A 24,856-nucleotide genomic window follows, 5' to 3' on the forward strand; every position below is an offset into this window, starting at 1 on the left:
CATTGAGTGTAATTATTTCAGTCTGTTACCAGTCTCAGGGTTAATATGCATTTCAAAAACTCTGCAAGAAATCAAAGTCTGGGAGGTCTGTGCAAGCCATTTCAGGAGGCTGTAAATTTTATTTTAAAAGGAAGAATTTAGGATTGCATAAACAGTGAACATTTTTCTACTGAAGAGTGTTTTACAGCATTGGCCTTAGCCAACAATCAGGTTGTCTTTTGCATTAAAAATCTTTAAATTCAAAATTACATGCATGCTTCAGGGGAAAATAGCTATAGAAAGACTAAAAGGCTAAGGGGAAAAGCCTCAACAAAACGTCTCCTCCCACATACATGCTTTTCCCATTAAACACAGTGTGTGGATTGTGATAAGACGCATTTGTAGATGATTTACTCATGCTGATTGCTCCTATTTCCCCCAAAATGTTATCCTCAGATACAGCCATCTCAGCTACCTATGACCACCAGGGACCTTAAGAGAAGCCAGCTCATGAAAATGTCTTCATCCAAACAACAGTAAGTATAATACTTCCACATCAGATGCAACAGGAAAAGCACAATTGATGGCTGCATGGAGGATTATCTGCACTGGATTTGCATCCTGCATGGAAAAGATATTTCGCTGTCTGTGTCTTATATGGGGTACATATTCTGGTGTTTAGATAGCAACTAGTTCAAAGCTGACACAGTTACTACAACATGGTCATATCCAAGGGACTTCTGTTACTCAAGAGGACTTGAGCATCAGCCTCTCGGAAGGCTGAGAAATGCCCCATGGGATTCCCATTCCCTGCAATATCTTTCTTCTCCTTGCACTGGTTTTATTGATATCTTGATTTTTTTAAATTACTTTAGGAATATTTTCTACCAGATTACAAGTAATCTTTTGAATGCAAGCATTCTGCCATTGTAATATGTTGCTTTTCAAGAGATGGTGCCATTTCATTTTAGCACCGCATGTTCAGTGGAAGATTTGGATGGACTGTTTACCAGGACTTTAAGCCACTTTGTCACAGTAAGGTAATGTGGCACTGTATACTGAAAGCCTTTCCAGCCATGGCATCAGGAGCAAGAAGAAATTAATCTCCTTGTACGTTATTCATCATTCATTGTCAGCAGATCCAGTGGGCAGCTTAGCCTTCAGGTATTGGTCACCTGTGAAATAGGTTCAATCTCTGAAGAGTGAAGCTGAGAAAGGTAATAAAGCCCTCTGAAAATTATCTTCCTCCACTGCCTGCAGCTCCCACCAGCATCTGTTTGTGCACAGGAGGACGTAATTCCTTGTTTTCCTGTGTATGAATTCACCTAGATTGAACACCATCAGCTAAATCCTCATCTGAAGGAAGCCAAATTCTGTGGGATAATGTTGATTTACACCAGCTATGGAGATAATCCTTTGAATCTGGACAGATCCTTGAGTAAAATAAAACTAACAGCAGCAACTCATTGGGGAAAAAAAAAAAATAAAACCCTATAAATAGATAGATTAAATGATGCCCAGAAGGAGAAAGAACTCCCCTACTCAATATCAAAGCTTGGAGCAATAACCAAAAAGCAATGGTATCGCTCAGGGGCAGATGAAAGAACATGTAAGTTCAGCATGATGTCATGGCTGTTTATGCAGTTAAATCGCTCTTTATCATACACCAGACACATAATGACTTTCTAAGTCTCCCACTGGACGGATGGTCCGTCTCTGTAATAAATGTTGACAAGTTTTATATAAAACTGTATATCATTTTCAATTCCCAGCGTAGCCATTTGAACCTGTGATTAATAACCTCACAAATCTTATCTGTTTGAAAATAAGAGGAGCTGGGTTTGTTTCCTTCAGATTAGGGTTCAGGGCTTAACAACAGGAAAATAGCCTGCTGAGATCACTCTGGTTTTCATGGCACATAAAAAGTAAAAATTAAGAAAATAGAATTTAAAAATACGTTAAACAGTCGTATCGCAAAGCAAATAAGATACTTCATGAGTCGTGATAACATTGATTCATGGAGTCTGTGACCAAACAATTGTTTAATATCAGGCAGAATAACTGTGAACGGAGAGATAGGCACTTGTACATTTAAATTAAAACACTAATTGGCTGATAAGATGCAGTGCAAAAAAATAATCTCCAGACTCAAATGTGTTGGTGGTTTGTCAAAGTGAAATCTTTGGGCAAAGATACAGGGCAAAATGGGGAAAGAATTTGGGATCTCAGATCCAAGTCTGGCTGGTTATGGTTGGTATCCAGAAATGGGACAAAAGAGAGGATGTTTGTGGATCGGAGTCTGTTGGATGCCACTGTATCAAAGACAACATTCAGGCAGTGGTAAAGCTGGTGGAAGATGGGTAATTGCTTTGGCTTACTCCAAGTGGGAGGACTTCCCATCCTCACCTAGCTCAACCAAGTGCAGCAGTAAATGTGTTTTGTTTCCTGCTTAAAACTCAGCATTTAAAGCATTCCTACCATGCCCTCCAAAAAGAACTGTCTCTGAACCTCAACAATTCTATCCTCTTCTCCAAACTGCCCCACTACCATTTCGCAGCAACAACCAAAGCCACCAGTCACCGGTGGCTGATGAAAAATGCTGATACTCCATTTTCCTGCAGAAAACCAACAGAAAAGGATGAAAAGGAATGCATCCAATCTGTGTTTTTCCCCTGCTGTGTATCAAAATACATTCATCTGAAATATGTCTTCTAGTTTGATTTTACATAGCAATATTTTCCTGAGAAATCAGGCACTCCGTGCCAAGATTTTAATTTATTTGGAAATGCAGCTTTCCGCCCAAAATTGTCAGCAGATTTTCTCTTAAAAGTGCTTAGAGTTATTGCAATATTAAAAAGAAAAATTACCTTGCCTTTGACTTCCACACAGTGAGCTGCTCACGGAGGCTGGAGATAAGCATTGAGAACTGAGTGCACTCCTTAATTACATCTCCTTGATATAAAACTTCTTGTCTGCCTTTGGTTTTATGGCACTTCCATGGAAAGTCAGGGCAAGGATGAAAAGAACCACTTTTCTTTTTTCTTCTCTTTCGGTGAAAACTTTGAGTGTTACCAACAGTTCACATACAGAGAGGGAAGCATGGAACCAAAAAAATGAGGTTGGTTGTGGAAAATTTGGAAAAGATTTGGAAAAGAAGCACAACTTATTCCTGCATTATCAGATGGACGTAGACATAAGGATTTGGGGACAAGAGTTGTCCCTTCCAGGGCCCAGATCTGATCGGGTTAACACATTTTGTGGGATAAAAATCACTGATTTATTTATTTTTTAGTGTTGTTTTTCAACCATTGAACACCTGTCAGCCTGACATATGCTCAATAGGCCTCAGGTTTCCATTAACCAGATGGAAATTTTCTGCTTTGTGACAATGGAAAGATAATTTCACTGAAAAATGAGGTCAATATTGACTGGTTTTTAGAATGAGAAAAGCACATTCCAACTAATTTCTGGTTAATAATGAATGTGTGGGAATGCAACCTAGTCCTACTGTTTTTTTCTGTCCTCCTATAGCATCCATACTGTCTAAAATCGTTAAAAAATATGAAGAAAAAGTACAGAGAAACTCTTAAGCCCAGTTTGGTCAAATGCAATAACGCGGCTACATAAACCTGAATGATTTCACTGCTCAGCAGCTTCAGAATATAAACGTAATTACACACAAACAGAAAAATTGCCAGAGATGGTAACATGAAAAAGTGTGGAAGTTGTCGTTTGCTTGGTCAGCAACACAGAACCAGGACCAGCCTTCATGCCACCATAGACCACCAATAACACAGAAGTGGGTGAAAGTCTGGGAAATTAATGCGTCCTCACACTAATGCAAACATGTAGCATGGAGGAAACAAGTGTGTTTGTCCACGAGAGGTCTCCAGAGCCCTGTATAATCACAGGGTATTCCCATGAATTCCTCTTCAGCATTGAAATCAGAGGGGTGTTTGAGATGAGTTCAGCTCTGTTCACCAATGCACCTTTGGAGGGGGAAGAGCAAGAGGCATTAGACATCCCCATGGCTATGGACATGTGGTGATGGGTTAACCATGAATCCTTCTCTGTTAACGTGTCCATAGTATAGCACTGAGGCAGGAATGGGCTGAAACCATCACATTCAGATCCCCTCAGTCTGATGCAGAGGGAGCAGCAAGTTTGAGGACCTCTGCCCACTGCTTTTCCAGGGGGCTCTGGATGCTCATCTCCCCACATCAGCTCATAAGAACCCCCAAGTGAGCCCCTACGGAGCCAGCCTGTTTGTCCTTCCTTAGGTGGGAGAAAGAGGATGGATAGGAGATGTGAAGAAGGCAGGCAAATGTCCCCAAAGGGGAGAACCAACACTCATCCATGCTCTCCCAGCAAAACACACATTAGCCCACAGTTCAAGAAAGCAGTAGAGAATACATACTGCTCAGTATTCCCAGGTTCTGGCAGTGATTTTAGGGGATCTGCATTGCTTGATTACACATTCTACAAGTTTTAGGGCAGTTTCCTTAGAGCCAACATTAGCATTAAGATTTGTCTTGACACTCTCTAGGATCAGAACAGCAGCACATCACAAAGCCCAACAAGAAGGAGCAAGACTCTGAAGGCTGTCATGGCATTCACAGATAACCAAGAGAAAAGATATTTTTGCTTGCGAAAGTGTCTTAGCTGGTAACAAATCACTGGTCATGGGTGAAGAAAGGGAGAGGAGTCAAGCCTTTTTTGAAATAGTTTTACCTGGAAACCACTAATATGCTAGAGGATATTTGCCAAAGATGCTGTCTTTGCAGATGAGTGGCTACTTTAGCAATTTCTCTGCTGAAATAGTGGGAACTCCCTAAAAGCTGTAGACCTTTCAAGTTTGTCAGCAATTTGAATAGTTTGAACAACTGTATTACTGGAACATTAATATTGGCTTCCCTACAAACATTTGTCCTTCATGCACCTTGCAGGGCAGTCACACAAAGTACATTAGGATTCAGAACACCCAGAAATCAAATTAAGCTTTGTTTGTATAACTGATAATCATGTCTGCTCTCATCAATTACTGACCAGGAAGCAGAAGAATTACTAAACATTAATACATGTAAATCTCCATCCAAGAAGACTTTTCTGAAAGCATTTACTCGTGATATTGCACTGAGTGACATGGGTTAGTGGGCATGGTGGGGATGGGTTGGGGTAGGATTGAATGATCTTAATGGTCTTTTCCAGGTTTAATGATTCTATGGGTACATTCTGAGAATTCATTCTCACAGCATCACAAGAAAAGATTGCTTGGGTTATTTTTTCCTGTTTGTTTAAACTGCAAGTTGCATGCTGTTTGCCACTTCCATCCTTCACTTCCAGAAGGATATTGTTTCTTCAGCCTCTTCTCAGCAAAGGGAAGGACAAAGTCCAGTCTGTAAAAATGATACCCCACCATACAAAACTCCATGCTGCAAAACTTCATTCTTTCCATCAATCTTTCAACCATCCTGAGAAGAAAGAGGAAATCAGAAGAAATGAATTAAACAGCTCATTTAAAAGGCAGCAGAAGATTGTATTTCTGCTTTCCACTTTTTTCTCAGCTAGTAACTGTGATTGGGATTCACAGAGTGGATAGCTGGAGGAGCAAAGAAGCTGTAATGGGCTGAATTAGCAGTGCTTATACCAAGCACAGATGCTCTCTTAAAAGCCATGTAAGCATAGATGGAGTATGGATAATGATAATCACTGTGAGTTGGAGCTACGGTGTGAAACATGAACTGCCTGCAAAGGGTGGAAAGGGGCTCAGCTTTCTCTCACCACAGGCCATAGCCCAAGACAAAGCACTTTGAAAGTTCCAGTGGACACTTATGCCCTTTTTAATTTTTGAGATTCATCTGGTATTGCCATGAGGACAGTAGAATTCAGCGCTGCAACTTTTAAACAGGAACGAAATAAACCTTTACCTCCTCCAACGTGTATTCCTCCAAATCCCCGTTGGCTGTCATAAGTAGGGCATAAATCTCCATAGCTAATACCTTTGCATATTCTTCCTTGAACTCTTTTCTCTTGCTTCCTTTACCAAAAATGGAAGCAAATGCCTGCAAGACAAACACTGTGCACTGAGAACAGGGGCTCGGCACACCCGCTCAGCACCAGCTTCCTCCCATCAGTGCAGCCTTCACAAAGGCAGAGGCCCCCAGAAGATCTGGGCTTTGAACAATGAATGCCTTAAGTGTGGTTTTCAACTTTTCTTTTCTTTTTTTTTTTTTCTGATTTGTGGACCATTAAAAATGATCCAGCAGGGATACAGGATACCCTTTAAAATATGGAGATTTCTGCATAGCATATGTGAACTCTTCTTTCTTTCTCCCCTTTCATGGAGCCCCAGGGAGCTGCTGAAAACGCCAGCCCTGGGAGATCAAACAAGACCAGGCTCTGTGAATCAGACGGGAAACAAATTCAAGAGACAAGACCCCAGCGGAAATACCCTCCAGAGTGGTTCAAAAAGACAAATTGGAAGTGCAAGTCCCAGCAGACAGCAAAACCATCCCGAGCTCATGAAAGGAGAAGGCAGCAACTGAGGTGATGCTTTTCTGTGGGACTGCATTGTTGACGGGAGCAGAGCTTCCCTCCAGTGTCTGTGCTGTGGCAACATGAAAGGCAGCGAGCACATATGGGTACTCTCCTGCTCCTGCACAAATTCGTCCATCCATGCACAAAAATTGTCAAAGATCTTTGCTCCTGAGTTGGTATGAGGTCTAGGATATAATATCCTAAATTTATATTGCTAACTCTTGTGTATTTATGAGAGCAAAAAGAGTTCAGCCCAGACTGGTCCTTGGGAAGGACACTCAGCACAATGAAGAGCCTGATGTTTCAATCTGAGGAAGTCTTTGACACTAATTAGCATCCACTTGCCCTGTCACAGCAGAAACCCTTGCTGTTCTGGTTATGTCATGGCTGGTTTCTATAAGGTTTGAAAGAAGAGATGATGAATGTGAATGCAGACCCAAGGTCTGTCTGTGTACATCACCACATGCCATCTTGTAGAGTTGGACCTCTTTTACACCCTTTGCCACTATATCCTGATAGTGACGATGAATAAATGTTTGAAATGATGTTACTGCCAAGTTGCAGTCCTTTAAAAAATACTTTAATAATTACTGGTGCTGCTTTGTACGTCACCTTTGTAGAGTAGCATATAGCATTTTCATTATCCTATGGGATATGTGATGAATATTTTCTCTCTGAGACAAATGAAACGACATGGAAACAGTGTGTAAGGAACATTTTATCCACAGTTCATTAAGATGAGAGATAATTGATCTAATCATCACTTGTTTTATTGCTGCCATATTCTTTCCAGAATAACAGAATTTCCAGGAACAAAGTGCTGCACTCAATATCCAGATAAGGCTAGCTGCAGCTTGAACTAATCCAACCACCACTACAAAACCCAAAGACAGCAGTGTTGTGAAAGAAAAACCTCGGTAATACCCTCACAGTGTATTCAAAATGTACATTCCAAACAGAGGACTCTTCATAGCCATTGGGCTCTCCACAGAGCAAGGGGACAACTTCCCACCCACGACATGCAACACAACCTCTGCAAAAATATTTGATCGTGACACACGTCCCACCCCGAAACGTGTGAAGGCTGCTGTAGGTCTGTGAGTGCCCACAGGGAAGCTGAGACAAATGGGAAGTAAACTCTGGGGTTAACTTGTAAAGAATGCCGCTATAGAATTGGCTAGACAGCTCCTTCTCTAGGGTTTTCCCATGGGTAAAACGCAGACCATAGCTCTTCCTTCCCATGAAAGGCACTTTGATCTCCCTTGATGAAATGCTTTATGTATTTTGGGAGTTAGCGTAATTGGTTGTGATGGCTCAAGGCTCTTCCTCATCCCCAAAACTCCTTTGTGTTGGTATTTGTTCTGAAAGCCTCACACAACACATGGCTGCTCTAAGTGCACGCCAGATCAAGAGGAGTGTATTTATGGCTTTGGGAAAGTCTCATTACAGATCATTTAAAATATTCCATCTTCATTATGAAACAGGCTTTGTGTGGCTGTTTTGTCTTCATGCGAGCCAAACCCCATGTAGTCACAAGGCTGCCTGACACATACAATTAGCCCACCTCTGCATGAATGCTGGAGTAATTTGTCATGCAAATGGATTTTGTCTGTAGTTATTAGGCATTTTTCCCCTAAGGAGCACACCATCAGGAAAGCCAAACGTTTCTCATCAGGACTGGGATGCACACATGTATCTCACATCTACCCTTGTGCCAGGCAACTCTGATTTCCTCACCTCTCCGTGAGTTAACACCATCTATTTACAGCTGTTGTTTTGGTGAGGAGAGCGTGGTAAACATGGCTGTATCTGAAAAGTCACTCTTTCTTTTAATCTAATAGAGGAAGGAAAACATTCCTGGCATTATGGTTTTATCAGCTTATAAACATGTGGTAGAAGCCTACATGCCTTAGAATAACAGCAGAAACAAGACTGGGAAAGGAAACATTAAGATCTGGATGCTTTGGTAAAGACAGCCAGCAGCACAGCACACCATGTAACTTCAGGGCTTTTCCTACTCCTCATCACTGCAGAACATAATTAAACATTCCTACAATTTCAGGGCCCCTAATTAGTTTTTATTTTAATTCCTTATCAACATATTATCCACTTGGAGGAATTTCTCATGCTTCATCCCAAAGGAAGGTTTAGGAAATTAATCACAGCATGTCAAGTGCTCATAACTGGGGCCATTTTGCAGAAGGAAAAATTACGTTTCCCAAGGAAAATGTTTCACAGAACTAGCAGCAAAGACCTAATGGCTAATTCTTTGAATGCAGCAGATCTTAAATGAAGAGAACTGTCTGTGCACTTCAAGTCATCCATGCTAAACAAACAAAACCAGCAACGACAAATCTGAAGTGTGTTAATATGCACCGAGTGCAGAAAATATGAATACATTATCTCCTTGCTTCAGCAACAGTAGAGTCCTATTTAGATGTGCCTTTCCTTTCAAGGTGCAAGCAGAAGGAGATCAAAGGCTTCCATCCTTTGTGCATAATTAAACGTTATAATTTTGTTAATTTACTAACATTTCTTAGGTTATGGCTTGGATGGCTGAGTTTACATCAGCCTTTAAAAAAGGCTAAAAAAAGACAGTGTGAAGACTTTGAGAAATAATAAAGAATTTGACTTTTAAGTTGAGTGGCACAGCCTTAAAATGAATTGAAATATCCAATGCCAATGTTTTCTCCTTGTGTGGGCGCTTTTTCACTAGTGCTTTGGCAGAGGTTGACAAAGATCCCTTTTCAGCCGTGTTTTGAGGAGCCAAACTCTACAGGGATACGGGCAGATATTGCATTTGAAATATGCATTTGAAAATTTCCAATTTGCATTTAAAAGCCAGTTTTATGGAGTGAGATCTCTACGTGCTACAGAAAGTTCCTCCATAGTCATGAAAACACAAAAGCTATAAACTTATGATGTATTTTACAAAATGAAAAGACAATCAGATGACAATAAAGGAAAACGGAAAGAAGAAAATGAAGCTTTCAGGCCAAAGGGCCTAAGGGTAAAACCGAGGTCAGCTCTCAAGCAGGAGGGAAAATGAGGACATAGAGTTAGGCAAGGCGATAGAGCATGGACATGCCAGATATGCCCTGGAATGCAGGAACTTAAGTCACTTGGTCACATGCAGAAGAAATCTTCACCTTGCTGGGGTCAGCACTGCTGTCCCACAGGCAATGCAAGAGGAGGCTCCAGATGAGCATGGCACTCCTACTGTCCACTCCATATCTTTCCTGGAAAACATTATAAATATGTGAGGGAAGCTGCTGGGACGTGTCAGATAAGCATCTCCACCCCTCACTGCAGTTTAAGGGAAAAAAAAAAGCCCTTCACTGCTCAGCATATTTGGAAAGTCTGGTACACAGAGCAGACACCTCCAGACGTCTCCATCGATGACGTTATTTATAAGTGGACCAAACAGCTTGTTAGGCTAATTGCTCCTGGAGGGATTTAACTCTATTGAGGAGGCTTGAACAGGGCTCAACTGTTCCAGAGCATTAGCTGCCACTCCTCTCTTTGATTTACATCTCTCGTAAAATTTTATGGCCAGATTAGAATGAACTTCACTTGCACTGTGTTTTTGGTAAGGTTTTTGTGCTGAATAAAAGCAAAAATCAATGCTGCAACTAATTACAACCTCAACCAGGAAAGGAAAACAGCTCCAAATGCTGGTGGAGACCCCAAAACCCCTTAGGAGGGATCCCTTCATGGGCCCTGCTTCAGACACCTGAGCTCTTAGTATAAGAATGTTAGGAGAGCAACAGCAGTATAAAATGACACAGTTTAGGGAAGAGCAATTTTGGATGGAATAAGACTAATGTGGCTCTTTATGGTAAACAAGAGGGAGTAAGAGGCAGTTGGGTTCCAGTAAATACGAGAAGGGAGTGGGTGGTTATCAGCCACTACGTCTGGTATGTCTTTGAGTCACTTGGCTTGTTTTCATGGAGGGAAAAGTCTACTTTTGAAATAATTGGTTGCTTTGCAGAGATAATGCAGCCATAGCAGGCTTTTTTTTTTTTTTTTTTTTTTTTTGATAGATTGTGGAACTCCCTGGGCTTTAGTTAATCAGTCACTTTGCTTCAATAACTATAAAGCTAAGCCATAAATCCAAACAGAAAAAGGGCTTTTTTTTCTTTCTTTCTTTTTTTTTCCCTTCTTTTTGTCATTGAAATACAGCGTCACAGCAAAGGACCTTTATACATAAGCATACATGAAAGACTGCAAAAAGGATGGGAAATAAATAAGCCTAGTAAAATATTTGCTGTGGTAGACATCAGTAGCCAAGGCCAGATTGATGGGAAATGCTTAGTTTGGAGGCTGACAGCCTCTAAATGACCTCGTTACCACTGCTTGAATCTTGAAATTTAACATGCACGTGAGCTCCACTGGGACGTGCAAGCATTCTGTGCAAGCATTTTGCCATATCAGGCACTGGCCCATTGACAGCAGCAGGAATTACAGGTGCTTGGTTCCTCCCAGATGTGTAAAGCAGGGATGCTGGAGAGCAACTCATCCTGCCCAAGCTCCAGCTGCCCCAGTTTGTGCCGGATGAGAGCAGATTGTATGCTACATTTCACTTCTGGCCAGGATTTTCCTCCATTTACTGCTTTTTTTTTGCTCAAAATTAATGCTTCTGGGCTGCAGAAGCATTTCCCAAGGTGGATTTTTCCACTGAGAAAGGAGCCGCAAGAGAAGGACCACTTCATATGGTCAAAGCGTGGGGCTTGGTAGATTTATTTTAAATTAAATAAGTTCTTCCATGTGTCCTGGACACAAGCTCACTATAAACTAATTTAAAATCCATGGAGAAAACCCCCAAGAGCCATTTTTTCAGTCCTTCAAGCTGAAATACCTTACCAGTAGTTCATCACCTGGCAAATAAACCTGCCAGCTCCAAACTTTATTAATCATTTTCTGTACCCTACTTGAACTTTTCTAAACTGAACTCAGGAGTACTCTAATTCTCCATCCACTGGAACCAAAAGAAACAAGTAAAACATGTGGAAAGGGAGGAATGAAGGCTGCATCAACCTCTTCTACCTCCTCACTGTAGGAACACAGAACTTCAGATATTATGTTCTGGGGGACATAGCTGCCATTTGCCCCTCAGCGTTCATAGCTATAGCTGTAGCTCTGTTACAGCAAGCTAGAAACAGCCAGACAGATTCCTTGCTCGATGGGAAGGATTTTTAGGTCTCGACTTGGGCAGGGAATATTTGTATAGAAAGGTCTTCAAATATCAATCTGGAGTAATAATTAACAGCTTTTCTCATTATCTACATTCTCCGGCTGAAGTGCATGCCTCAGAAGTCTTTGCTTGCTTACATACCTATATTTCTTCTTCTAAATTTTTATATTTAAATCTTAAGAAAAAGAAAAGTGAGAGGTGACAAAAACTCCACAGAAAGAAGTAGCAGATGTTCCTGAGATCATAGCAAAAACAATCCACATACTTAGTAGGAACAGATTGTGATGTACAACATTGATGTTTTTTCTAACCTTCCTAAAATTACCCATTTGACTGATTTCTTATGTGTAAAAAGAGGCATAGAGCCTTTGCTTCTGTCAAAGTACCACTGTCTCGAATAATTTAGAAGCTCCCTGTTTCAGTGCACTAAGACTTTCCGAGCACAGGCAGATTTAAGACACCTTTAAATTTGTGCATGACTCCCAAGAATGTGTTTCTTAATACCACTGTAACTAGAGATGTATTTATAAAAGAGCAGCCAGAATCCAAAGCTCTGAATCAATGGCAGTCCCAGAAGAGATGCAGTCACAGTGCTGCCTTGTGCACACAGCCAATGGCCGGGGGTGCAAGGAGGGGCTCCACAGCCAAATTTGTGGAGTCCAGTTCACAAACACCAGTTCCACCAGTATGGAACCACAGCCCTGAGAAACTGCTGACTGGGAGGGCCGAATAATTGACAACAGCCATATGTGCCTCAACTCCAATTAGGCAAATTTGAATAAGATATCATTGCCACAGCTTGACAATTTTATATTTAAGCACTGGATTTCTCTTCTGCAGATAACATCGCTGTAGTAATAAGTGCAAGAACTTCCTCAAAAAGGAGAACATCTTCTTTAAAGTCTCTTTCCTTATTGAAGTAAGCAGGAATTATGAATATGCATGGAACATGTGTATACATATATACGATTTTTATACATAATCTTCCACATGACTTTTTTCTGTTTTGACATATTGTAAGTATGCTTAATTTGCAGTACATAATGGCAAGATATAACTAGGCAGAGAATGGACTGTAGGTTACACGGACCAGCAACTATCAGTGAGTATCCTGCATTCTGTGATGAATATGGCATCTGAGTTCAAGTGAATGATGAGATATTCAGATTATCATTGAAACTGAACTACCAGACTCTGCATTCCCTACACACAATCAAAAGATGTGTTTGTGTCACATATTTAATTAGCCTATAAATAAATGCTATTACTAGAGGACAGCCCATTCAGATGTGTTTCTTCCTATTTCTTCCAGTTTGACTTCTCATACAGTTAAAGACTATCAAACAGTGTAGTTTCCTGTAGTAGCTTATGCCCATGCTTTAATGACTACACCAACCAGAGTTCAGACAGACAGAGCTTTTATTTGAAAAACAAAGCTGAAAGAGCAGAGGAATTGCTATGTGGGTCAGAGATCCATGCTGCCCTGTGCCCTGCTGTTCACACTGGAGAGCAAATGACAAGTCAGGAAAAATACCAAAAGCCTGAGCTTTTCAATCAGCCATGCAGAGATTTCTTCTCCATCACCTCCAGGCACCAAGGTTAGCAACACTGAAAATGTTCCTCATTTCTCTGCAAATCCCTTTATATCACTGACCTCCAGAACATCCTGTGACAACGTGTCTCAGAATTGTGTATTTTGCTGGAAATAACATTTCTGGAAAGCTGCTGCCTGCTAACACCATTAGGACAAGCCTGCAGGTGCTCACAGAAGAGAGCCATTGCTCACAAGGTGCAGGGAGGAAAGGTCTGGGCCTTCAGTGTTGGAACCAAGCTGCAAATTGGGAACCCTCTGGGCGGCTTCATCCCTGCAAGAAAAGCAAGGATGCTGAATGCTGAGAGGGAAGAACCAGATTGCCATCTTTTAATTTCTGACATGATTTTCACTTGGAAGTAGACACGAAAGAGGAGCCTATATGGATTTTGTCAGCGCTGCCATATGTAGACTGCCTAAAAATCTCCCAGGTGGCTCATGGATGGAGTGGAGCAGCTACCTGGCAGCAGCTACAAGCCACAGCTTACAAGTTCAAGCAGTGTGCCTCTTGGGGGTGTAGTGCCCTGTTTTATGTGCTTTAGAAGTGTCTGGTTATCAGATGAAGCTGAGCACTCAATTTTCTGAGTGTCATCTACAGCATCTCCTCTGACAGCCAAGAATCAGTGTTTATTTTAAAAAGCAATCTAAATGAAAACAAGCAAACTTGCCTTTTTTTTATGAGAGAAAAGATTCAAAAGGGAAAAGGCTGCAGTAAAAAATTGCTGTAATCATGTGGCAGGAGAAACAGCAATTCACCAAGAAACACAGATTTTGTTGATATAATCCTTTCCCCTATAAAAAGCATTGCTATATTGATTTTCTAAACATTTATCTGCTCTGTGCTGACAGATTTTTGTGTCAACGCATTTTGCCTTGTAAATGGTCAGCCTGCTCTTTGAGATAGAGGATTCATTCTATTTGGGATGTGCCTAAAGTTGCTCTTCATAAAACATCCAAGGACTCGTTAACCTATATGGAGACCTATATAAAAACCTATATAAAGCTATAAAGCAAGCAGTTGAACAAGTGTCTATGGTTTGTTTGCATGCACAAAGTGCTTGTGCAATCATTCTTTTTCAAATAACACGTAATTGTAAAATTAATAAACACATCAAGCATTAAACAAAGAACACTTCCTTGTGCCAAACAGAAAATCCATTATCTGCGGAGCTGTAGCTACGTGGGACAATATGGGAAAATAGGAATTCTTTACCTCTTCCTGCTTGCAAAAAAAAAGTTCTGTAATTATTTTACCTGTAATAAAATTCAGCCAAGCCCCAGCCTTGTGTTAACCCATCCAGTTGGAAATCTGCAATGCACTCATGGAAAACACCTCTTCCAGTCAGGCCGTTGTACACCACAGGGCAAGCTTGCTTGTCCAGCCTTGCAGAAACATCAAAGTGCTTGCCACCTTTCATAAATGCAAGAAAGGAAGAATGTTTCCAGACTCCAATTGTGTTTAATCTCAAAAATTCACAAGATCTACTATTTTTGCATATAGATTTTTTCTTATGCTTTTCCAAAGAGCGGTAGTTTTCCTCTTTGCTTTGTAAATTGAGAAGGAACTTTGATCAAGGCATATTTTCAAATATATGTGTCACTTACCAGCAGTAAAACTGACTCTGTACTCATCCTTGATTACACCATCATCAGCCATTTCAGCCAGCGAGGCATTGGACCACTCAATCCCAGCCTTCTTCCCATCAGGGAAAAAGACATAACCTACAGTGAGGCTGAAGAGGAAAGAAATGGAGCAGAACAAAAGTTCAGCTAAAGCTCAAATGAATCAACATGCTGACCTTCCAGGGGAGCTCAGCTTTGAGTATAGCCTCCATTCCTGGCCAGCAGCATAAAAATGGCTGTATTGTGGGATCTTGCAAATGTTGAACAGGGGAGGCCATGGAAGTAGGAAAGAAGATGAGGATTGCAAGAAGGAAAAGCAGGTCATTTGGTCACACTTGGTCACAGAGCTGGAGTCAGAAATGAGAGGATCGAAGCTCCCCACCATTCAGAAACATAACATTAGGCTCAACAGTAGTGAGCAAGTGCTCAATTTCTACGTCTAAGTCCTCTAGACAGTAAGAAAGACAGCTGCAGCAGCCCAAAAGTAATTGAAAGGAAAGGAAGTAATTGGAGGTAAAAGCTGTCCTTATAACTAATTGCAGCTGGAAAATTGGGCTGAGGGAGTGGAGAGCATGAAAAAGAGGGTGTGGATGGAAATCTGGCTAGGTGGGTTCAAAGCAAGAATGTGCACACAGCTGTCTTGCTGAGCAACTTCTGTCACTTTAGAGATGTGTGTTTTCATCAGGGCAAACTTCCTGGTTTACTTACTTCGTTGTGGTAGCAGGCATGTTTATAACTGTTAAATGTGCTGCAGTCCCATCCTGAAAGAAAGGAATAAAAGAAAAGCAGTCTGATTGACATGAATCGTATGCTGATTTGACCAAGAAGACCTAGAAGACATTGGATTCAAGTCAGGTTATGCAGCACACTATTACTTATTACTTCTAATTCTTCTCAGTCAATTTTCTCTGTAAGTGTAGCTGCAAATGAAAATCCAGGAATATAAACTGAGGGCAAATTAAGGACATTAAGGACAACTGAAAGTCCACAGAAAGCAGACATAAGAGAAGAAGGGAAACAATAACTGCAGAAACCTCAGCTTGCTGTGTTCAGAACTGCAGAGCCACCTCTCACAGTTGGCCCTTCTTTGATATCTCTTTTAACCTATATTATTCCACACTTTAAAGCAGTGTACAGGAAAAATGTTAAATAAGGAGGAACTAGATTCTCATGTTTTTATTCATTTCTATTCCATTCTTGAGTCTGAATCTCTTCATGCTCCACTTGGGCTGCTTGGAGGTAAATGAAAGCCCATGCTGCAGTTTTTTCAATGTACAGACATCGAGGTGTGAGGACTCCAAATTTCAATCAGTGATTAACTTTAATTGTTTCTTAATAAACAGTTAGATGGCTTTTAATTAGGAGGGGTAGAGCAGCAGTTATTTTGAGTCCTGAATAACTATGAAGAAAAGGGAGAGGTTACTGACCGATTATGCACATCACAGTGCAAAACCACAATCTTATTAAAAGGTACACAGGCATAAGTTAGATCCCAGCAGCAACTGGATCTGCACATATGTGGGAATTTCCAAGGTGTGTTTTTCTGCTGGCCTGCATGTGTCTGGGCAAGAATTTTTATTCTGCTTTCAGTCTCAACTCATGTAATGCTGAATTTAACAGACATCTTTATGCCTTTTCAGAAGCAATCTGCTCAGGTTGCATGCCAGCCTGGAATGCCAGGGTTCAGAATTTCCCCAGGCTGTGCTCTCAGCAGCCACTCCTCCAGCACAACCACCATAGCAAAGCAGGGAATTAGAGCTAAGCATGGACAGAAATATTTGCTGACTGCTGTCATGAAGGCTTAAGATGCCTTCAAATATCTCAGGCTCTGAATCAGCATTGCATCACCTCCTCCGAGCTCTTGGGTATCTGCAGCAGGAGAAAATCTGTCCAGTAAAGCTGTCTAATTTTATCTTAAAAAGCCAAAACAAACAGTTTCAAGTTATCAAAACAATTTTTAGTTAAGCCAGTGTAGAAAAAAATATATATTAATTTTCAAACACATGGCTCAGCTTTTTGAGATCTGCACCCAATGATGACATGTGCTAACGATGGCAACATTTAGCACTTCTGACAGCACACTGTGAATGCTCCCAACATGTTATGTCTGGATATTTAAGTGTAACTGATAAATTCAGAAACATCAGTAGTGCCATGGTTAAAGAGCATACTGGCATGCTCATATCTACCTCAAAACGTGCCAAAATCATGACATAACGGTAGATCTCAGACCAGTTCCGGACACCTGCAAAACAGAACAAAATCATCCAGTGTAAAGTACACCATGACTGGAAAACATGAAGGAACAGTATCTGACTTGACATTGACTTCAGATACAGTAGTCCTGCAGTAATTGATACATGATGAGTACGTGCTGGGCTCCAGAACAGCCATGGAGTATCATAGAATCATAGAATGGCCCAGGTTGAAAAGGGCCATAATGATCATCTAGTTTCAACCCCTCTGGTATGTGCAGGGTCAAGGCCATCATAATTGAAAGAGAAGCAGAGTAACATGTCGAGTCAAACTGAGGAAAGGTTCATCTTGACCAAAACCAGGAAAATGTCTCAAAAGATAAAATTAAATTAACAGTTCTAAGCGTGTCAGCTCAGGAGGCTGAATGGGCCTCATCCTCTCCATCACAAGTCTCTACAGTGAAATTACATCCCATGCCTCTCTTAAAGAGGCATGCTGTCACCTGGAGGAGCACCAGGCTTCAAGGAGGTGAGGAGATGGGATGAGTGGTTCAGAGTGACTTAACCCCTACTGGAGTCTACTGGAGGTGAACAAGGGGAAAATTTCTGCTGTTGTTACCGTAAGAGTGGCTCCGAACACCTTTGAGGGAAAGTTTGGTTTTCTCATGATTTTTTATTTCAATTTCTCCAACAGACTGGCCCCACTGTTCAAGTCGGAAATGTTGTTCCCTTTGTCTGGAAGAAAGAAAAGCTCGAATCAACATCGTCAAAATCAACATGACTTCTATTAGGAAAACCACAGTGCCAATCTGATGGATGCACATCCAAAAAATGAAGGTTTCAGAGCATCTAGATCACAGCTGTGTCAGATCCTACACATCAGCAAACACTTTCAGATTTCCCAGCTATTGCTAAATGCGTGTTAGAACACACAGGCATACCCTTGCAGCAGTCTGTAGAGTAATTATAACTAATCACAGAAGACATTATTCTTGCCTCTCACTTTTTGACCCTTTGGAAGAACTCCATGGTCCATGGTTCCTGGGCAAAAGCATGGGCAAATGTGCTGGGATGACTGTCATCACGGAAGCTGAACACTTCTGTAGAGTTCTCCCAACTAGGAAAAGAAGGGAAAAAGCAAAAGCTGTTATCAGCTTGCGGGTCGCATTAGGCCAAGTTGTGCACTTGCTACTCCAGGGATGATCTTTGCATGTTATGGTGTTTGAAAATTTCTGATCTTTTCCATTTTTAATATGCTATTACTTTCTAAGAAAACAAACAAAAGGAAACAGAGAGTGGGTACCATACCCTGCAGAATGGCTTAACAACGGTCAGCAGATTACCTAGGAAGGGAAGCTGGAAGGGCAGAGCCTCAAGTAAAAGGATGATGCTTTCTCTCATTCAGTCTATTCAGAGGTACAAATGTGGAATGATGCCAGAAATGCTGTGCTACTCCGACAGCAAATCATTTTTAATCAGGCAAACAGTCCATAAACCATTTGCACTGCTGGAAAGCAATGGCAGAATAAGAAAGCAGAGACAAGGATGACATGAATTAATTTGGACACATGACCCTGTGAAAACAATAGCTATGGGAATAAGAGAAATAAAGCCACGAATATATATTTTCAAATAGAGATTGTGGGTTTGGGGTGGTTATCCTGTATACTATTTCCTAGTTGTATGAGCAGAGCTTTTATCCAAATACATGCTAGAATCATTCTATAACTGTTGCTTGGGTCTAGTTCCAACCCCCTGCTATGTGCAGAGTCACCAACCAGCAGCCCAGGCTGCCCAGAGCCACATCCAGCCTGGCCTCGAATGCCTCCAGGGCTGGGGCATCCACAGCCTCCTTGGGCAACCTGTTCCAGTGCCTCACCACCCTCTGGGGGAAAAACTTCCTCCTAATATCCAACCTAAACCTCCCCTGTCTCAGTTTAAGACCATTCCTCCTTGTCCTATCACTATCTACCCTCATAAACAGCCATTCCCTCTCCAAGAAACAATGCCAGACAGAAGGACCAGTGTAGAACTAAATTCCTTTTAAAGCAGTTTCTCCAAAGACAAAAACACCAGACATAGAAGTCTTTGGTATGATGACTGCCTAAATAACAAATACTGAAATTCTCACTATGCAGTCAGTTTGCTTTCATTTCCTCAAGGATATACTGAAGAACCAAATCTTTAACCACAAACCCACAATACAAAGCAAAGCAAACTGAAATGCTCTTACTGAAAAGAGAATTTAACTGGTACAAGTTCTCCCTCTTCTTCACTCCACTGCTGTCGGTAGGGTCCTTTTCTATAAGAGAAAGCACCATAATTCTGTATAACTCCTAAACAGGTGACATTTTTTATGTATTTGAAAATGGAATCAACAGAAGACACTGCAGAAGAATGGTGTCATTGTGTGCTAAAGAAGGACAGTAATGCTCCATTGCAGTTAAGAAGCAGAGAATAGAACTGAATGTGGATCCTACCAGCTGTATTTTCATTGCATAGAAGGCAATGCATGCTATTGGTACCAAGTAGCTTTTGGTTCAAGCCTGTTAATTAGTTTTCCAGGTAGTGTTCAAGAAGCCTTGGCCTCACGTGTATGAGCCCACAGTGCTGTAATACCTGAGGAATCCATTGAAGCTTATTTTCCAGCGTGCTTGGAGCTCTAAGTATTCAATAGTGAGCCCTCCTCCACTCCAAATCTCTTCAGATTCATCACTCACCATCATGTTTGGGTGCTGTGGGTGCTAAAGAGACATTTCAGGAAAACATTTGTTTAACCCAATTCTGGAGGTGCAACACAGGTGAATTCCCACAGTGACAGCCCTCTGCAGGAGTAACATCTGATTGAATTGGCTTTTCAGCTCTGTTTGCTTTTTGGTAGCCACATACTGGAAAAGAAAAATTGCATCTAAAATATTGGAGTTTCAGACAGTTTGTTATTGCTTCAGATAATACAACTGAATTACTTGTGTGTAGGAAAACCACTGTAACAGCCCAGCTCATGCTTAGACCCAAGGCAATGTGAAGCTTTGGGGGGTAAAAGTTATTTTTAGGCTGACCATGATGAAACAAATGATTTTGTTTTAAACATGCTTTAGATTTTTAGTGCGTGCAAGTTCTCAAAGCTCGTCAGCTGCTCTTTGAAAAATATGTCTTATTTCCTAAGGTTGTCAGCTTCCTGAAGGAGCTCTTATCCCTGCTGCTATAAGAAAGGGTATAGGGTATATAGCTTGGCTGCAGTTGCAAATAATAAAGCCACAGCTACACAGTACTAGGAAACCTAATAATGCGCATCAATCTTCACTTCTGTGGTTTACTGTGAATAGGATGCCCCCTGGTCATGGCTACTTAGCAAAGCTAATTTGTGAATGTAAAAGTATTGGTAAGGTGCAAAGGGATTTAGGCCAGATCTTTTCTTTTTCTTCACCACAGAGTCAGCTACTGACAAAAAGAAAATCCACAAGTAAAATATTTGATTAATACTGTTTTCCTGTTAGGATGAATGAAGCAGATGTACATCTAACTCCTTAAAAGCCCTCCTTTCTCGTTGAAAGAGGCACTTCCACAACAGTTTTATAGCATTCACTCATTACAGAAAGGGGAAAAAACAACCATAGCTGTACAGCACTGCTTATTAACCACATGCAGCACATTATCACAAAGACTGAATGCTCAAATACTTCCAAGAAGATTTACCAAGATATTTTTTTAGACAACATGTTATATTTAATGCACTTACTGGGGGAAAAAAAAAAACAAACAGTGAATATCAGATACCTGCCCTGAAAATTACACACAAGAAGTAATCCACTGAATTCAGTGAAGTGAAATGCAATTTATCTACTGGAGCACCATTCTATTCCCCGTGCATGGATTGACTGCATTCAGTTCTGGAGCCTGATGGGGTTCATGAACAGCTTTCTTTCCTTAATGTCTGTTGCCACTTATCTTACTGAGACATTTGAGAAGACAACAGGTCTCAAGGTGTGTTTTTCTGCCAGTGATTGTTGTGTTCACTGGAAGTGAATTCTAATGGGGTGTTTCAAGAAGACAAGATCATGCAACACATGTAACTGCCTTGTAGCAGCACTGATGGTTTAGAATGTTAATCATAGAATCATAGAGCCACCAAGGTTGGAAAAGACCTCCAGGACCATCCAGCCCAACTGCCCACCTATCACCAACAGTTTCCATTTGTTTCTCAGCACAGCATCAGTGAAGACACATGCATGGTGGTGATGGGTTGACTGTTAGACTAGATGATCATTATGATCTTTTCCAATCTTAATGGTTCTGTGATTAATTTTCACTTGGGTTCCTAGCATAGCAATAGGATTTAAGCACTGAATGTCCACCACTTACTTCAAACTCTCCTATTCCATCCACCCTCAGGAAGAGCCACATCTCACAGATGCCATTGGGACGCTTGGCAAGACGAGCAATCACAAAGCTCTTGTTGGTCTCTGCAAAGCCCGTGAAGTAAACTGAATCGAGTGCCTAGGCAAAAGGAAACAGATCTCGGCTCAGGCTGGAGGGGGAGAAAGAGAGCCATGCTTGTTTTCCGTGTTTTTTTCTCAGGAACGGGACTTTACTTTCACTTTCTGTATCTAATACCACATTTTTCATTAGCTTAAAAGCATTGTTCCTTTCTCCTTTGCCCATTTACTTGTCAGGAAGAAGAGATGGAGCAGGTGATAAGCAAGTTTAACCAGGGACTGTAATTATTTTATGATACTCGTGCAAAGTGAGCTTCTTGCTCACTTTGCTCACTTGAAACCCAGCACTTTACTGCCACGATTACCAAGTAATGGCACTGTTAACGTCTCAAGTCTCAAGAACGTTTAGGCACAGAAATCCACAACTCCACTTCTACCTGCGAGGTACATGCCCATGTTGCCATCCCAGAGATGTGCATACAGGAGAAAAAGGGTGCAGGTCCAAGGTTGGGTAGTGAGTGAAGCCCAGCATTGGGATGCAGGGAAAGGAAGCTTCTGATGCAGGGGGATGCAAGGTGCTGGTGTGCAGGGGATGCAGAGGAGTGTGTGCCCTTGAGGGATGAGAGTCCCACACACAGAAGTCCTGGGGAGTGTGAATAGAGGTTATGCTAGATTAATGAGCAACCCAGAGGATGGAGGTCCTGGAGATGGCATGCACTGGGACACAGTGGGAATCCGAGGAGATGGGGGTCCTGGGGATGGCACTGCATTGGGATGCAGTGGGTCTCTCAGGAGATGGGGGTCCTGGGGTTGGAATGCATTTGGACAGAGTGCTGGGGAGATGGGGCTCCAGCCAAAAGAGTGCCATAGAGATGGGATGCCAAGGAGATGAGGATGCTAGGGAAAGGAGCGCCAGGGAGATAGGTGCCAGGCGAAGGAGTACCAGAGAAAAAGGTGCCAGGGAAACAGGACACCAGAGAGATAGACGAGGTGCCGGGGAAGCGAGTCGTTCTGGGGCACATCAGGCCACTCACGTGGGGGTCGGGACTGAGCAGACGCGGCCTCCGGGGTTCCGCTGCTCCTCCGCAGGCAGCCCGCTGCTTCCAGGCGCCGTAGAGAAGCAAAAGACCTCCCAAGGCCCAGCGCTTCAGCGGGACCCAGGCACCGGGAGCAGCCGCTCGCCGCGCCCCGAGCAGCGCCAGCAGCGCGGCCGCCAGCAGCGCCAGCAGCGCCAGCATCGCGCAGCGGAGCGGAGCGCAGCGCGGGGCGCGGAACGGAGCTGCAGCCGCTTCGTAGCTGGGCCGATCGTTCCGGCGGTCGCCAAACTCCGCCTCGAGGCTGCTTAAGGGCTCGTCCTGTCTGCCGGCGCTCTGAGGTCACGCATAGAAGTTGCATTTGTTTATTGATGTATTTGTGAAGTGGTTACTGTTAGTATTACCGTTACTAACGTTATCGAAAGTTGCATTTGCTCGGTTTATTTACTTGTTCATTTATTATTGCCGTTACTATCCTTGTCATTCTCCTTATTTTCCCAATAAACATGATCTCAGCTCCCATTTTGCACAGCTGGATGGAACCAAAGAGAAGTTCAGGCACACCGCTGGTGTGGTGCAGGGGATGTGGCTTCTGTGGTTTCCTCCTTCCCAAGGCAATCTGAGGCTCCAAGCCTTAAACCCGAGGCTGCTCCCAGCTCCTTGGTTGGGATCTCAGTTCCTATTTCGATTTTTGGCTCTGTTTCATTCAGCTTCCAGCTTAAGTGGGTCCTTTGCTTCATCCCACTGCCAGCTGCAGCCAAAGGGGAGAGAAATGACTCGGCTGCACTCTTCATCCAAGCCATGAAGCAGAATCTCAGCAGGCGTCCTTTCAGCCACCTTGGTAGGTGCCATTTCTGGAAGCCTCACTTTCTGATGCCTGTTGGCTCACCACACAATAGACCTTTTTATTCCTCTGACAGTTAGCAAGCGTTTTATCTCATTTCCCTACATTAGCTAAGATCCAGTCTGTCATGGTTAGGCTTAGGGTTGAGGTGTAGCTGATCTTGCTTTGAAGAAAGGCAGGGCTCTCAGATTCCATGCTTTTTACATTTAGTTTGGACTCCCTGTTAACTCTACAGACTTCTCAGTGCGTGTATATAGACTTCTATGGTACTGGTGTGTGCATTTACTCTGCCTCAATGATTATCTGTCTGTCTATCTTTCAAAAGTATTGTCTTAGATGTTCATTTTATCTTCTTAAAAATCTCCCTTATTTGTACAATTTCCCTTTTCTGAGGCTGGACTGTATTGCCTTATTGCTGTCAATGGACATCAAAAGTAGACATGAAGGAGCTAAAAAGTAGAAGGCAGCAATGAGTTTCAAAAATTTATTTCTGTAAATCATCGTTGCTTGAATTAATACTCAAGTGTTAAAGTTAACTACCTACGGTAGACAGAGAGCCAGAGAGACAAAAAGGTGACTTTCATATTTCAGATCATGCCATAGAATGGCTAAAAACAGCCACAAGATAGATTATGTCACAATGTTATCACCACACCTGCAGCAGAGCAGATAATGGCTCAGTACAGAGGTAGGTTGCATTGGAATGTGTTATGAAGAACAGCTTTTATTTTTAGCTCAAATTTAAAGTAAACATTGACACAAAGCAATACTGGGCAAGCAACAATCCACACAAGTGACAAATCTTTGGCACTTTACAAACATGCATAATTAAACCCTAAACAACACTTGTCTTGAGACTTGCCTACGGGAAATGACATATTCTGCTGAATTGTTTTTGCCTCATGCAATCTGTGAGCAGTTTTACTGTGCTTTGCCAAACCATTGGAGTCCTCATACAAATCATCTGAATGTCAGTATTTGCATTTCTGAGGGCAGGAACAACAGAGCATGCATATTTCATGTGTTCCTCTGATATCTGAAGTATCCCAAAACTCTCCCAGTTTAAACAGTGCATCAGTTAAGGTACTGCAGCCGTCTCTATGGAATCTGTAACAGAGATAAGCTCCATTCCTTCCTACAAGGACAGGAAACATGGAAACAATTTGCTTTGTGCAGCATTATTTTTCAACATTTCTTAGGTAATCTGTTGGAGGACTTGAATATATCTCTGACAAACAATTTATCTTGGCAGTATTGTTTGCTGGGGAAGTGGTTCCAAAACAGCAGGAATTGCAGAAGAACCGAAGTCCTGACATGTCTGGTAATGTTTTTAGCATGGCAAAAACAATGATTTGCCTATTAAAACAGATCTGTCCAAGCCCTGCTAAGCATGCTTAGCAAAAACGTGGGAAGTAAAATGTGC

General features: G+C 41.9%; 1 protein-coding gene across 1 annotated transcript; it reads right to left on the reverse strand.

Moving 5' to 3' along the window:
* Positions 1 to 13,111: 13,111 nt before the first annotated feature.
* Positions 13,112 to 23,562, reverse strand: LOC128082092 (uncharacterized). The gene is made up of 12 exons (XM_052685924.1): positions 23,539 to 23,562; positions 22,590 to 22,925; positions 21,482 to 21,616; positions 19,739 to 19,863; positions 19,353 to 19,421; positions 18,123 to 18,236; positions 17,739 to 17,854; positions 17,114 to 17,169; positions 15,633 to 15,685; positions 14,907 to 15,034; positions 14,556 to 14,712; positions 13,112 to 13,575 (listed from the first exon to the last, which is right to left on the reverse strand). The coding sequence occupies exons 1-12, from the start codon at positions 23,560 to 23,562 to the stop codon at positions 13,473 to 13,475; spliced, it is 1,416 nt and encodes a 471-aa protein (XP_052541884.1). The 3' UTR covers positions 13,112 to 13,472.
* Positions 23,563 to 24,856: the final 1,294 nt, after the last annotated feature.

Source organism: Tympanuchus pallidicinctus, unplaced genomic scaffold, assembly GCF_026119805.1.
Source record: "Tympanuchus pallidicinctus isolate F22 unplaced genomic scaffold, pur_lepc_1.0 scaffold22, whole genome shotgun sequence".
Lineage (NCBI taxonomy): Eukaryota > Metazoa > Chordata > Aves > Galliformes > Phasianidae > Tympanuchus > Tympanuchus pallidicinctus.

Excerpts from the sequence above, each read along its gene's own strand:
- LOC128082092 (XM_052685924.1), bottom strand. The coding sequence starts at position 23,562 with ATGACAGACTGGATCTTAGCTAAT. Across the intron at positions 18,237-19,352 it reads CCAGTTAAATTCTCTTTTCA|TTGGGAGAACTCTACAGAAG; the intron begins GTAAGAGCATTT and ends TTCTTTTCCTAG. Across the intron at positions 17,855-18,122 it reads TTCTTCCAAAGGGTCAAAAA|ACAAAGGGAACAACATTTCC; the intron begins GTGAGAGGCAAG and ends TCTTTCTTCCAG.